Genomic DNA, 13,775 nt, shown 5'->3' on the forward strand with positions numbered 1-13,775 from the left:
CTTGATACAAAAACCCTTTAAATTTTTACTGCCATTTAGACACACTTCACTGTTCAACAAATTAAAGCGTGAGAGTAGTCACCTGCGCATGCGTCAGATGGCCATAGCGTGTCATTGTTTACAAATGAGCGTCTACCCATGAGCCTTTGCTTTTTAGCGCAAGTTGTTATCGTCGATTGGAACTCAACTCCTGCAGGCTTGCGCAGGTGACGACTCTCTTGCGTTAAACACAGTAAACTAGTGCAAACAAACATCATGCATGTAAACACCCCCCCCCCCCAAATCTCCATGGGTTGTTGAACTGAACCACTTGTACAGACAGTAACAAACACTATATCCAAAACTAATCAAATCATGGACTTGTAGTGATACTGATTGGTACTTGAGATATTAAAACATTAATCAATACATGGAAGACTAATTTCAAATGTTAGATATTGTATCATGACCTCTTATAACCTGAATTCGTTATATAAATTCACATCAAGTAGAAACAGTATGCACATTAATAATAAGTTTATGCATGACAATTTGATATCATCTACATGTATCAAGGTGAGAGATAGAGAGGGAGGGAGGGAAAGGGAAAGGGAAAGGGAGCGGAGGGGAGGGGAGGGGAAGAGGGAGGAAAAGGGAAGGGAGGGGAGGGGAAGAGGGAGGAAAAGGGAAGGGAGGGGAGGGAAGGGAGGAAGGGAAAGAGGGAACACAGGCTTCCATTGCAATCCATCAATTTCCCATAATATAATAATACAACCATGGGTTTTAGAGAGGGTTTGAGAATAGACAGCATGAAATCCATCAATTCCCCATATAATACAACCATGGTTTTTAGAGAGGGTTTGAGAATAAACAAAATTAAATTCTTCAAACCATAATAATACAACCATGGGTTTTAGAGAAGGTTTGAGAATAGACAGCATGAAATCCATCAATTCCCCATATAATACAACCATGGTTTTTAGAGAGGGTTTGAGAATAAACAAAATTAAATTCTTCAAACCATAATAATACAACCATGGGTTTTAGAGAAGGTTTGAGAATAGACAGCATGAAATCCATCAATTCCCCATATAATACAACTATGGTTTTTAGAGAGGGTTTGAGAATAAACAAAATTAAATTCTTCAAACCATAATACAACCATGGGTTTTAGAGAAATAATTCACAAATTCTATTGTTGTCAAACCTTGTTGAAATCTATTTCACCTTGACATGCCTGTAAGCAAGAGAATTGAAATATCAATATGTGCATTAGAGTGGAAGTACAATAACTAGCCTCTATGCGAGAATTACACTTACAACGCGATGAAGCAATCACTATTCCACTGTATGCAAATACTGTAATTGAATGCACTTCGCATGAAATAACTCAAAAAGCAAAATTATCCAGTTCATGCTCAAATGATTCAAAGACGACCATTAAGAGGAATGGCAGAAGACAAATGAGTGTGCAAAAGTCAAAGGGCAGGCACTTAGCGGGACTAATATGATGATGTTACAATGTAAAGTATGATGAAGTTGACAATCAGACATATGCACAAACACAATGATATTACTGCCATGTATTCAGCAGCGGACAGAGAAGAATAATGAAATTAAACAAAATCAATGAATTAATCTTGCTTTTAAAGAAACAAAATGTTTCTTATTAGATCGATAATGTAATTTTATATTAGGTTTTATACTTATAAAACAATAAGCATATTAACTGAGCAGTTAGAAAATTATTAGGTAAATGCAAGTGACATGAATAAACCACTTGAAGGCTCTTGACATCGATCGTTAAGCTATTTTTAAACATTACACTCTGCACTCAATGAATGAATTCTATTACTTGTTTTTACTGCTAAACAGGAAATATCTATTTTTCAATTCCGGCATAGTTTTTTTTTTTAATTTCCTTCTTCAGAACAGATACTGATCACAAGAGCTGTACTCTCCAGATCAGATGATGATTGAAGAATCAAAGTGAGCATATATGATATAGTAGCTATATACAATACTTTCAGATATATTAAAAAAAAATAAAGTGATTTAACATAATTTGAACTAATATTACAAATGCATTTAGCACTCAGCATCAGTGGCGAATCCAGAGGGGGGGCCAAGGGGGCCATGGCCCCCTCCAAAAGCATGAAAATGCATCTGGATTACGCATAGCATCGTCCGAATTGCACGGTCCTGTGTATTCGACCTATAGGCCTGGACCCCTCCCCCCAAATACATTTTGCTGGATCCGCCCCTGCTCAGCATTTTAGCTATATTCTTCAAGTATAAATTATGAAATGAAAAAAAAAAAACAAGATGCAGAAAAAAAATCACAAATTTAACAAAATGTAATGTAATGCAAGAGCTACAACATATTGCATAATTTCATTATAAGATCTGGTTTCAGTGAGGCCCCTATTCAAGGTTAACTGAGGGGTGGAAATTTGAAAGTTGTTTTTACCGCAAGTGTTCAAGCTTTCTCCTATAATCAACTGAAATGTCCACTTCTAAATATGCAAATCAGATTGACACCGGGCACCATTTTGTTTCATAAACGCTCATTGCAAAACAGTAAACAAACAGCTAACCATTCAGCTGAACAGATGTTGAATTATTTGAGTTACAAAGACATCCTGCTGCAAAAATTACCACACCATTATTTTGAAAACCACGCCCACTTTTGCAAAAACCACACTCAAATTGTAAATCAATCTTCAATTAACAGTTTACAGAGCTACAGGTTTAAGACAACATGCATTGTTTTTATTGAACGTTCACATTTAGAAACTCAAACTTTAATTCAAAGTTAACCAAACTTTGAGTTATAGGCAACATAGATTTGTTGTTTTCAAGTTATTTCACACTAAATCAGACACTCAACAATATTGAGTGTAATAATGACGAAATTATTCAAAATGTACTGGTAATAGATATATATTGAGACATTTTTTAGAGCTTATGAGAATTTGTATTCTTCAGGCATGCCAATTTTTAACTAGCTATTTGGGCTTATGACTTGGGCAAATGCCTTAACCAAAATCTTGATTATTGAGGTAGAAAACAGATTTACACCAGATTCACCAAGGCATTGGACGAGACAGCTTAATTTAACACACCAGTGAGTGTATTGATGTGTAATTTAATCATTACCTTGCATAAAGCTGATAAAGATGCCAGACACACACTAACATACAAAGAGCTGGAGAAACAAATAATCCCTAGTATTTAATAACATCTACCAAGGGAGTCAAAGAATGGATACTTTTAAAAATTGAAAGTCTTCCAAGATTAGGTCTACAGACTTCCGATATATACAACACAAAGCTTTCACTCAGGGGACATGAGTACATCCATTGTAATGCGGGGGTGTATAATTCAAGTCATGTACACAGAGCCCCAAGCAATGTAGCCAGAGGATAGGGTTGGGCTTAGCAGAATTAGAAAAAAGAAAAAGAGCACTAACCTTGGAATTCATGTATCTACAAATGTATGTAGCCATCAATGTTTTTGTGAGTTGTACAAGTTACTGCAGTTGTTCATGTCATGTACACAATACCTGTTAGGAGTACGTCAAAGCTAAATACCTCAGTAGTTTATAACAAAACTTATGTTTTGGAAGAAACTTCAGCTCTCTTTCTCTTTTAATGAAAAACAGCATATGTGAAAACGTACATGTACTAGGCTAGTATACTGCCACCAAGTGGCCATATTAAAGTTATACTGAATGCTGAAAATATCCATGTCTCGTTTGCCTAAATAAGGCAAATTTTAATGTCAACAAATAGGACTTTTTACAGAATGCTAAGCGTTTGGTGCTAGATTTATGTACAATGTGATTTATGAAACAAGACAAAACAGTATCAATTACAAGACTTGAACAGTATTATGATGACGCTCAATACATCAAGGTAAAAGTTTCTGAAAATGCCATGGAATAATCAAAATTATAAAGAAAATATCATTTTCAGGCTAGGCATCTAAGGCCATCAAAAGCCTTTATGAAGTTTTGAGCACTGCAAACATCACACAATTTTAGGTGAATACACCATACGAATAGTATGCTGTACATGTGCAGATTGTAGTGTTAATTCCTCCATGCATCTTCCTCTGTGGCAGTGCTGATAAAGGAGTCAATTTGATCAAAATCGGCCTCAGTGTTAAATGCATTTGTACTGAATTCAGAAGTATACATTCATCCAGAACTCAGATGTTGGTTTAATTTATTTGTAGATGTATGTTGTAAATTATACTTATAAATAATGGTCCACAATAACCTGCAATGCATGGTGCAATTATAATCATTTTTAGTCAATACATGGCTGTTCTGATTACTGATGATTTGTCAGATCAGTGTAATTGATAAACACTCTGTTCCAGTTGGCCATCGATTCTGCAGCAACACTTGAAATATCCTTTCTGGTCAAACCTGAGATATGTGTCGATAAGCATGGTGTATGCATGGTCACATAACTAAAAACCAAACCCACAATACAGACATTTAAATTGATAGACATTAGACTTAGTTTGAACTTACTTTTACTTGGTTGAGTATTCTTATACAATTAAATATGATGGCTCAAATTAGGGCATTCTGATTCTGTGGAGTCACCTGTTCCACTGTCTAAACTGTCGGTCAATGTTGAATTGTCTATACTGTGGATTTTGAAACACCAAATCCATATCTTGGAATTGGATTTTTGATGCAGCATTTCCATCCCTTATTGACATACTAACAGACCATTACGTTATTACACTGTTTGCGTAATATCATGAGTTTTGCTTTTCAGCAACACTAAGTTTGACTACGTACAACGTTGCAAAAGCGATAATAATCAAGGTTGCTGGGGTTGGGTGTACGTAACTCTTTTGCACTTGCTGTGACTGGTGAATTTATATACATTGCCTTGAACACATTTTCAGTCTTTTTCAGTAACATCTGTAACATTGTTCCGAAATTTGAAACATCAGCATGTGGCCTGGGAAGCACATTTGAGGGAGTTCATGGGATACATTGGTGTAATGGGCTACATGTACATTCAGTACAGAATTGGTTTGCTAAAACAAACACACCATGCTGATTTTATATGAAACATATATCCCTTTTATTATATAGTCTGGTGTATCAAGAGGAAACAACTGCAGTAATCAGTGTTTCTAAAATTTCAGAAAATAGTATGAAATGTTAATCAATTAATGTACTGGTAGCAACAGGGGTAAAACATATTAAAAACTGAACTGTGATTTTATAGAGATTCTCTAAAAGTTACTGAGCATTCTATAACAAACTATATATCATCTGAAAGCTTAGATAAGGGTGAATTCAGTAGTTCAAATCCGACCAATGTTTAAGAGATTACCTGCCAATAATGTTATATTTTGCTTTTTTTATTATTAATTCTCTCACCAATTTTTCACACTTTAGTCACATGATTGATCTGTCAATTGCACAGGATGTTCATGATGTTGTAAGCTCGAAGATTGTCTTTTCTTTATCTGTCTTTGTTTTCTAGTTACGGTACAACCATTGAACTACAGAAATGCTAGTTTTTAACACGTTCAACCCTTGTTGCTAGCTTAATCCCAACATATAGTTTGCAGCATCACTTGATCTTGTTTTGATGATATAACATTTGAAGCACATATTACAAGCCCAGTTAAAGGCAGTGTTACACAAGACAATGCGACTGAAATGACGTTGCCTGACTCATCTCAGCAACACAATTACATCATACACATAAAGCAACTTGCTCTGCAATTGCACTGCTTTGTACATTGCTTGATGCATCTCATAAACTGCCTCGTGTAAAATCGCCTTGAAAGGTTAGTATTAACAAATCACAGTCAGAGTTGGACTGTATGTGAATCTAATAGGGAAAAACTGTAGGGAAAATTGGTATTGTTCAAATTCACACAAAAACTACATTATTTTGGAATGAAATAAATAATTATAGTAGTAAACGAATTATTAAGAAAATGAAAACCAACATGATCAGTGAGGTAAACAGATATTTTCTCTATTACAAGCAAAGCAACCTAATTCTGTCTAGCGTAACCCAATTAAACATTTTATGAAAAGCATATGTTTCTTATAGCATAAATAAGGTAATAAATTCAACTGACAAGACAAAATACCAGTTTAAAATTTGAAGTTTTATCCTGTGAACAGGAAACTTAAATTCATAGTGAATAACTGCAGAGTGAATTGCATGCATTACGTGTTGCCTCTGTAGTAACACTAAAAAAGAAACAACAAAGGGTACAAGATCCAAGAATTGATAGGGATTAAACAGGTGCATGGATAGAAACCAAATATACAGTCCCAGTGGAATTAAGGACTAAAATCATTCAACATTTCTGTATATTTGACACCCAGATTATTTGGCACGATTAGACGTTCTAAAAAAATATGCAAACCAAATAGTAACATGAAATTTGAGATGAATTGCAAATTACAGTATATGTGATATCAAGCAATCTTTAGTTTCACAGGAATACCACAAAGATGAAGTTTCCATTCCACACGTCAATCGATCAATCATACACAGTAGTATATACATACTTTGTGAATATGCAAGGACACTAGCAGCCCAAGCTGTACACTGAGGCAGTTCTTTCACAGTCTCACTCATTTGCATTTTCCATATTTGCTCTATTAGAAGCAGATCTCAAATAAAACTGCATATAAACAAAACAATTCATTTGTTGTATTCTGAATCATTAAAATATTACTTTATGTATATTTACCATATCAACAACTTTGCAATTTACGTAAGTGTATGGCCTAGTATTAGAGCATATATGGTAGTATTCCTAGAAATGAATGTTTGTCTTGCAATTTCAAGATCATCTCGCAATTTTCTACGACTTTTTCAATTCGCACAATTAGCATACCATCGTCTTATAAATCCTTAACTGATCTATTACATATCTTTTAGTACAAAACATGCAATTGAAGTAAAACCCGAGAAATATGAATTTGCAACAGATTATATATAAAGGTAATACAATAATAATCATTTTATAAAATTTCTACTTGCACCCTTGTATCTGATTATCATTCCTGTTGACTTAAATGCCTATTTCTGAGCATATTGCAAACCTGCTCATAAGTTAAGAATGTCAATCCAACAGACACAGCACCTTTAAAAATGCTAGGTTTCCATCCTTTGAACAGACCTGCCAAGCCTTCGTATTTTAAAACTTTGCTAAAACAATGTATGACACCATTATATGTGGGTGCTTTACCGAAAGCGGCACGGGCTACCGCAAAGCCTTGGATCTGCAAACGTTTCTTCACCACATCTAAAGGAAGGATTATGGTTTTACTGCAAATACCAGAACAACCGCCACATACAACACTTTCCAACGGACCTAAATTCAATATAAAAGCTGTTTTCAAAACGAGTTGTGTGCAAACAGTGACCCAGCACCACACCAATTCTGAATTTATTATCCTCATACACAACTAAAGCAAACTTTTTCAATGCTGCAAACCATTCTATATGACTTATAATACATTATTTTGTTTTAAAGGCACAGAAAAAATACTATTATTGTTCCCTAGCCAATAAACATTTAGTTCTAAATCTAGTACATAACTCTCGAAAGAAAGAACTAATTGTGCAAATACTACAAAGTAAGTACTACATGAAAAGTGGGAAATACCGTAGTCAGACAAATTTTGAAGCAGCGAAATTGTCGTCACAAGGTCTTTCATCTTAACCTCTTATAAAGGACATCAAATCAATAAATCACAAACATAGTTTGAAGCAAAATTTCAACTCGTTTCATTACATATAAACAAGCAAAATTATACTTGCCTACTTCATGATGATCTCTTTCAAACACATGCTCCCAAATTATCTTGAAAAAGCTATAAAAACCAAACTGAAGACCAGCATGAGGGAACAATTCCAATAATGTTGGAGCCAGGCCTCGATAAAAACTTCTTGTACCTTCTTCTTTGTACATTGTCGATACAGCATGTGAAAAATTCCTGTAAATCTGAAATCAACAAGTCATTGTCAGTAACATAATTTGTGTCTGTATTTGTATGCATTTGCATTTCAGGAGGAAGGAAGAATAATATCAAGAAAATGTCATTAAAACTAAAAATTTGTCATAAACATGCACCATTATGTCTCACCTCATTCCAAACTTAAACAAAAACAGTAAAGTGTGTTAGAGAAACAGGGTGGAAAAATAAAATAAAATGGCTACCAGTTGTTAAATTTTATTAAACAAAATTGGTCAAATATTTATAAAGGACATTTGAAAAAAAAAACAAAAACATGGCTGCCAGTCAGTCATTTTGTATCAAATATTAAAACAAAACATTGTGTACCTGTAATCTATGTTGAGTGATATTCGAACCAAGTTTAAATGAAACTGGCTAAAGCATGTCTGAGAAACGGTTGATGACATTACATTGAAATTTTGTGATTCGGATTTTTTTGAATGATAATGGACACCATTCAGCCAAAGGTTGATTAACCAAAAAATTATTATGTTTGCTCTGGTACTAGCATTAAACAAAATCAGTGAAAGTGTAGCTGAAAAATAGGTAGAAAACATACAAAAAACAAAATGGCAGCCAGTCAGCCAACTTTTAATCAAATTGCGAAACAAAATAACATACATCAGTAACCTGATATGAGTTATGTGAATACAAATTTTGAATGAAATTGGTAAAGGCATGCCTGACGAGCAGTTGATGACAAGTTAATTTATTAGTGTTTTGTGTGAAAAATCGATGCTAATCGGTCAAAAGGATGGATCAACATGCATATGTATGCCATTATGACTTATCTTTGTAACAATGTGTAACAAAATCAGGAAAGATGGCGGACTCCAAAACCTATAAAGTTCCTGGTTCAGACTACTGCCTAGACTTGCATACAGTCCCTTGTTTATTTGTTGTTGTTTTCTCATAAGATAAAATGTTCTGGGAGTGTAAATAGCAAAAGCCGAGTTACCGCGAAATAGTATGAAGTTATTTTCTTTCTCCTCATCTACTGTAGTATCCAAGATGCCACATTATAGTTATCAAATTTGACATCTTTCAGTTGATGAGCAACAAAGTGGTATTAAAAGCAGTATATCACATGCCACTGATAGAGGGCGATATAATACTCAGCATTCATAGAATGACAAAGGTGCAATGTCCCATCCTAATGAATCTATACAAATAGTACAAACTTGTACTCACCTTTGGTTCACCTTGAGCAACAAGTCTGGTTCTGACAACATCAAATGGTTGAGCAGCTACTGAGGCAAGGCAACCAGAAATACCACCACAAATAAAGTGATAAATTGGTTTATAATGACCATGTGTATATTTGTAAGAAAACTTATCAGAGCCTAGTTTAGTGAGATGTTCAAAGGAAAGAAACTGTAAAAAAATATATAAATATTGTAATAAGTATCCAAATAAATGGATTTATTTCTAAGATATTGCATTTGCACCAAATTGTAAGATTCAACTTCCCAGTTTCCAGAACTTTGAATTGAATTATACACACACATACACTTCTTATCGTTGTTGTAACAACACAAATTATATTAACTTTTGATATAGTTGAATTAACTTTTAATATAATTGTGATATGAACTTAATTAAAACAAGTTCCTATATAGGGTTGCATTTTAATTGAAGTTTAATTTAAACTGATGCATCACATATATACATATTTCAAACCACCGCTATCCAAATTTTATCATAGATTGTGTATTAAAGTTGTATTGTTGGCAAAATTTGAGGTCACTTAACAATTTTTCTCATTGTTTGCGCTGTCACAAGTTTTCTCATAGACTGTGTCTTAAGGTAGTAGGATTAGGACTTTCCCCGCCTGTTATTAAGTATGCAGTTATGGCAACGTATGTGTTTACAGAAAGCTGAGATGTGAATACAGTTGTGTATTTTTCAGGTTAATATTTGCTCCAGGGATTATGTTACGGACATTCCCATGAATCTTTTATAAAAAAAGGGTTTTTCTACTTCACATAAAATGTTAATTTTGTGATATAATCCATCTTCAATTTTTCCACATGAGATTTGGTGACTTTGGTGAAGAAGCAACAGAATTCTGATGGGGATATCAGCAAATATTACAAAGGGTTTAAAACAAAATACTGCCAACAATACAAATTCATAAATAGCACAGTAGCAGTTATAAATTTTAGGCAAATGCTAATTAAAATGTATAAACCAAGTGTAGCCTTGTACAACCTCAGTGCATGCATGCTAAAATATACTATAGATGTATTTTGAATGATGTTAATGCCTACCTGTACAGCCCCAAACATAATACACAAAAACTGAGCGGGGACATGCCCTTTCCAAAATGCTGCAGGCCCCTCTTCTTGTAAAATAGTCCTTGTAGCTTGTATCATACCGTGGTATTTAGAAGACTCACCGCTTAGTGGCTCAACTTGCAACTACAGAACAGACGAACAATAATTAATATCAGTTATGCACTATTACAGCAGGCAAATAAACTGATCAGTTTATTTCAGTTCCCGCTATAAACCCAGACTCTTCACATCATAGTAAATTATGCCCCCTTTGTAGCTTCTGATGTTACTACAGCTTGTAAATCTGGACCAATCAGCAAGTCTCCCCAATGTTTTGCAGGAACCAATCAATTGACTTGTACTATGAAGGGGTTGGAAAACCCTTCCCAAATAACAGTTTAAAGGGTGATGGTCGTTGCACCACGCATGTGTGACATTTGTGTTGATAAACATTGATTTTCCCATAATCCAATGGCTATTCTAATGTAGATCTGGAGTACATATTTGACCTGGTCGCAACATACACTAATTATCGCCGGTGGCTCCTTCGATGCCTTCCAATCACCAAAATCAACGAAATTACATAGTTAAAGTTTAGTAACCTCATAGTTTGAACTCGTTAGTCTGCAAGTCGCCATCTTTGTTCATATGAGTCCCATATCTCACGCATGCGTGGTGAAATGACCAATGCTCTTTAATTCTTATTGAAGAAATGGAATTTTCAGTTGGCATCTAATTTACTAACATAGACTAAAGTTAAATATGTGTGGACATGCACACATGAACAAAAGGATGGATGAATAAAACCTAATAAATAAATCCATGCAGACATATCTGTGAAATGACACTGGACACACACAGACAGATAAACAGCATCCAAATATAAATCCTATATATAGACACATCAGTGCAACACGTTAAAAAACAACCAACCTGAAATCTTATTTTCAGTACATCTAAAGGCTGGGCCACACATCTTGTAACAACTCCACTCAAAGCACCAGCAGTAGCGTAATCCCATCCTGTTAATTCTACTTTCTTCTTTACATCAAACCCCACCATAATCAGATTTCCTACAAGAACACAAAACGGATGTTATCCAGGAGTCACAGTATAATTTAGGCAACTGACATCATAATAAAGTAATATATAAACAAGCCATGCATGGCACAGTCCCTGTTAGCTATCAAATTTAAGATATACAGTTTTGTTTATAGTAATATAGCTGGAATATAACCATATCAGGAATATGATTATGATGATTGTTTAACATTAAAATGATTGACATTTGTATCTGGTCGTCAAACGAGTACTTGTCCACATTGGGAGATATTGCTCTGGAACAGCATTAATTAAAACAAAATCAGCCATTTTGAATACATGTATATATCTATAACATGATGTATAACAAATATATAAAATTTGAACATAATCAGTCAAAGCATGTCAGAGATATGGCTCTAGAAGCCAAATCATTAAAACAAAATGGCTGCCAGTCAGCCATTTTGAATCTGATCTGAAAAACAAAATGATGTGCATCAGGAACCTGTAATGTCTAATGTATGAATAGGATTGTTAAATATCAATATCCAATAAAAAAATTGAAATAACAACAACAAATATTGTAGATCCAAAGAGAAAAACAAGCCAAAAAACATACAGAACAATTAAATCTGATAATGAACTACAAAATTGAATCTGGTTACCATAAACGCATCCAACTCATTATAATACTGTGTTCTGAACAGTGCTTGAGTTCAATGCACGATCATACAAACGGATTGTGTGTATGTATGTAAGATTCACTGATATTCAATGTTTCCTATCATTTGTATTTTTTGTCTATTTGAAATCCTGGTCATTTTCATTTGGAAATTTACCTACAAAATTTGTGTTTTCGCATGTCGTTTGCTCATGAACTTCTAAATAACTGAAATGAAAGTGTCAACGATGCACTATCTTCCAAGTCTTGTCGCCTTTGCCTTTCCAAGTTAAAAAGGACAAGCCTAAAAATAGGATAGGTTATTTATTAGAAGCACCCGGGGAACCAAAATTGGGACGCGAATCACTCCGGTGCTGAAAAACAGTGATAATAACCAAGGGGTAAGAGAATTATTTACCTTAGTGATAGCATGGTGATACATGCATTAGTGCATTGCATTATGTAATGCTTTTTGTCACCAATTTCTGATGCATCACACAATTTGCATATTCGCTCAATTTGTGGAATGTTTTACATCTTGCGGCCTGGCAAACAGAGATTATATTGCTAGAAATGCATCATTTGTTGACCATTTATATTCCTAATTACAAGGGAGAGTGAAAAGTTTGCATATACACCAGTAGAAGCACATTTTAGAAGCAAGGGAACAATTTACCGGTCATTTTGGAAATTTTCCAGGGAGTATGTTTATTCAAGGAAGTATGATTATTTGATTTTGAAGATTTGTTTGGGGGGTATGTTTATTTGGGACATGAGAGTATTCATATCTATCATTGAGAAAGGATACTTCACCTAAGATGTTTGGAACATTAAATAATATTACTAAAGACTCTGATTACCTACTGGTACTACCATTTTCTTTGAATTAACCAATTCATCAGGTCTGGCAGTATTGCAGTGGGGGCATCTCAACAGTTGAAAACTCAAGTTTAGTAGTTTTTGCAGTATGACATATAGATATGGATAGTTCATCCAGTGTCTTCTGTAAAATTCTTAACTTTCGCTTGTAATTTATTTTTGCTATTTTCACTGAAGGGAAGATTCAGTTAAAATAAAATCCAGTGAATATACTTTTTTCCTATGTTTTACCCATAACTCATCGAAAATCAGTGAAAATAAACTCCAAACAAAACGCTCAAAATATCATTTCAACGAAAATTAATTCCAGCAAAAATATTTCACAGTAGTCGATTATTATTGTCCATAATAGCAGTTACCCTGGTAGATGCATCGTATGATTTCTAGAAAATCTACACACATATATCAACACTAACTATTGCAAAGTTGACGTCATCAACAAAATAATAAAAAAAAAATGTAAATGTACACTCACCAGTAGGTTAATATGATTCAGAAAAGTTGGCCGTGTTTGAAGCAGACGACGATAGTAATCTTGACAACGCAATATTCTTTGTTGGCACTTTCAGGTAAGATTTATCAAAGCGAATGAATTTCAGTCATACATGTTGCATAACAACTGATCTGCAAGCTACGAACTTCATTGATGATTTCTTTAACAGGCCTCACAACGCACGTACATGCAACCTTCATTTCCATACCATTCCATTTCACTAAAGTTAATTGGTCCCAGTTCATGATACGAGTGTGAAGTTCGCATCAGATTCAGACTCATATTTCGAACTTAGCCTCGGATTCACAACACGCTTGTCAAATTTAAATTGTGATGAATTGTGTAAATTATCCAGTGGTCAATCTGATTAAAATAAAATCTTTTTGTTTTCTTTTTCTTTTTTTAAATTTGTTGTCAACT

The 13,775-nt window shown here is 34.2% G+C and overlaps 1 protein-coding gene across 1 annotated transcript; it reads right to left on the reverse strand.

Annotated features, from left to right (window-relative positions):
- Positions 1 to 5,066: 5,066 nt before the first annotated feature.
- Positions 5,067 to 13,587, reverse strand: LOC100371371 (mitochondrial thiamine pyrophosphate carrier-like). The gene is made up of 6 exons (XM_078010746.2): positions 13,338 to 13,587; positions 11,215 to 11,354; positions 10,276 to 10,425; positions 9,197 to 9,379; positions 7,809 to 7,992; positions 5,067 to 7,359 (listed from the first exon to the last, which is right to left on the reverse strand). The coding sequence occupies exons 2-6, from the start codon at positions 11,341 to 11,343 to the stop codon at positions 7,043 to 7,045; spliced, it is 963 nt and encodes a 320-aa protein (XP_077866872.2). The 5' UTR covers positions 11,344 to 11,354; positions 13,338 to 13,587; the 3' UTR covers positions 5,067 to 7,042.
- Positions 13,588 to 13,775: the final 188 nt, after the last annotated feature.

The sequence above is a fragment of the Saccoglossus kowalevskii genome, chromosome 8 (genome assembly GCF_978046115.1).
Source record: "Saccoglossus kowalevskii chromosome 8, keSacKowa6.1, whole genome shotgun sequence".
In the NCBI taxonomy this organism is placed as follows: Eukaryota; Metazoa; Hemichordata; class Enteropneusta; family Harrimaniidae; genus Saccoglossus; species Saccoglossus kowalevskii.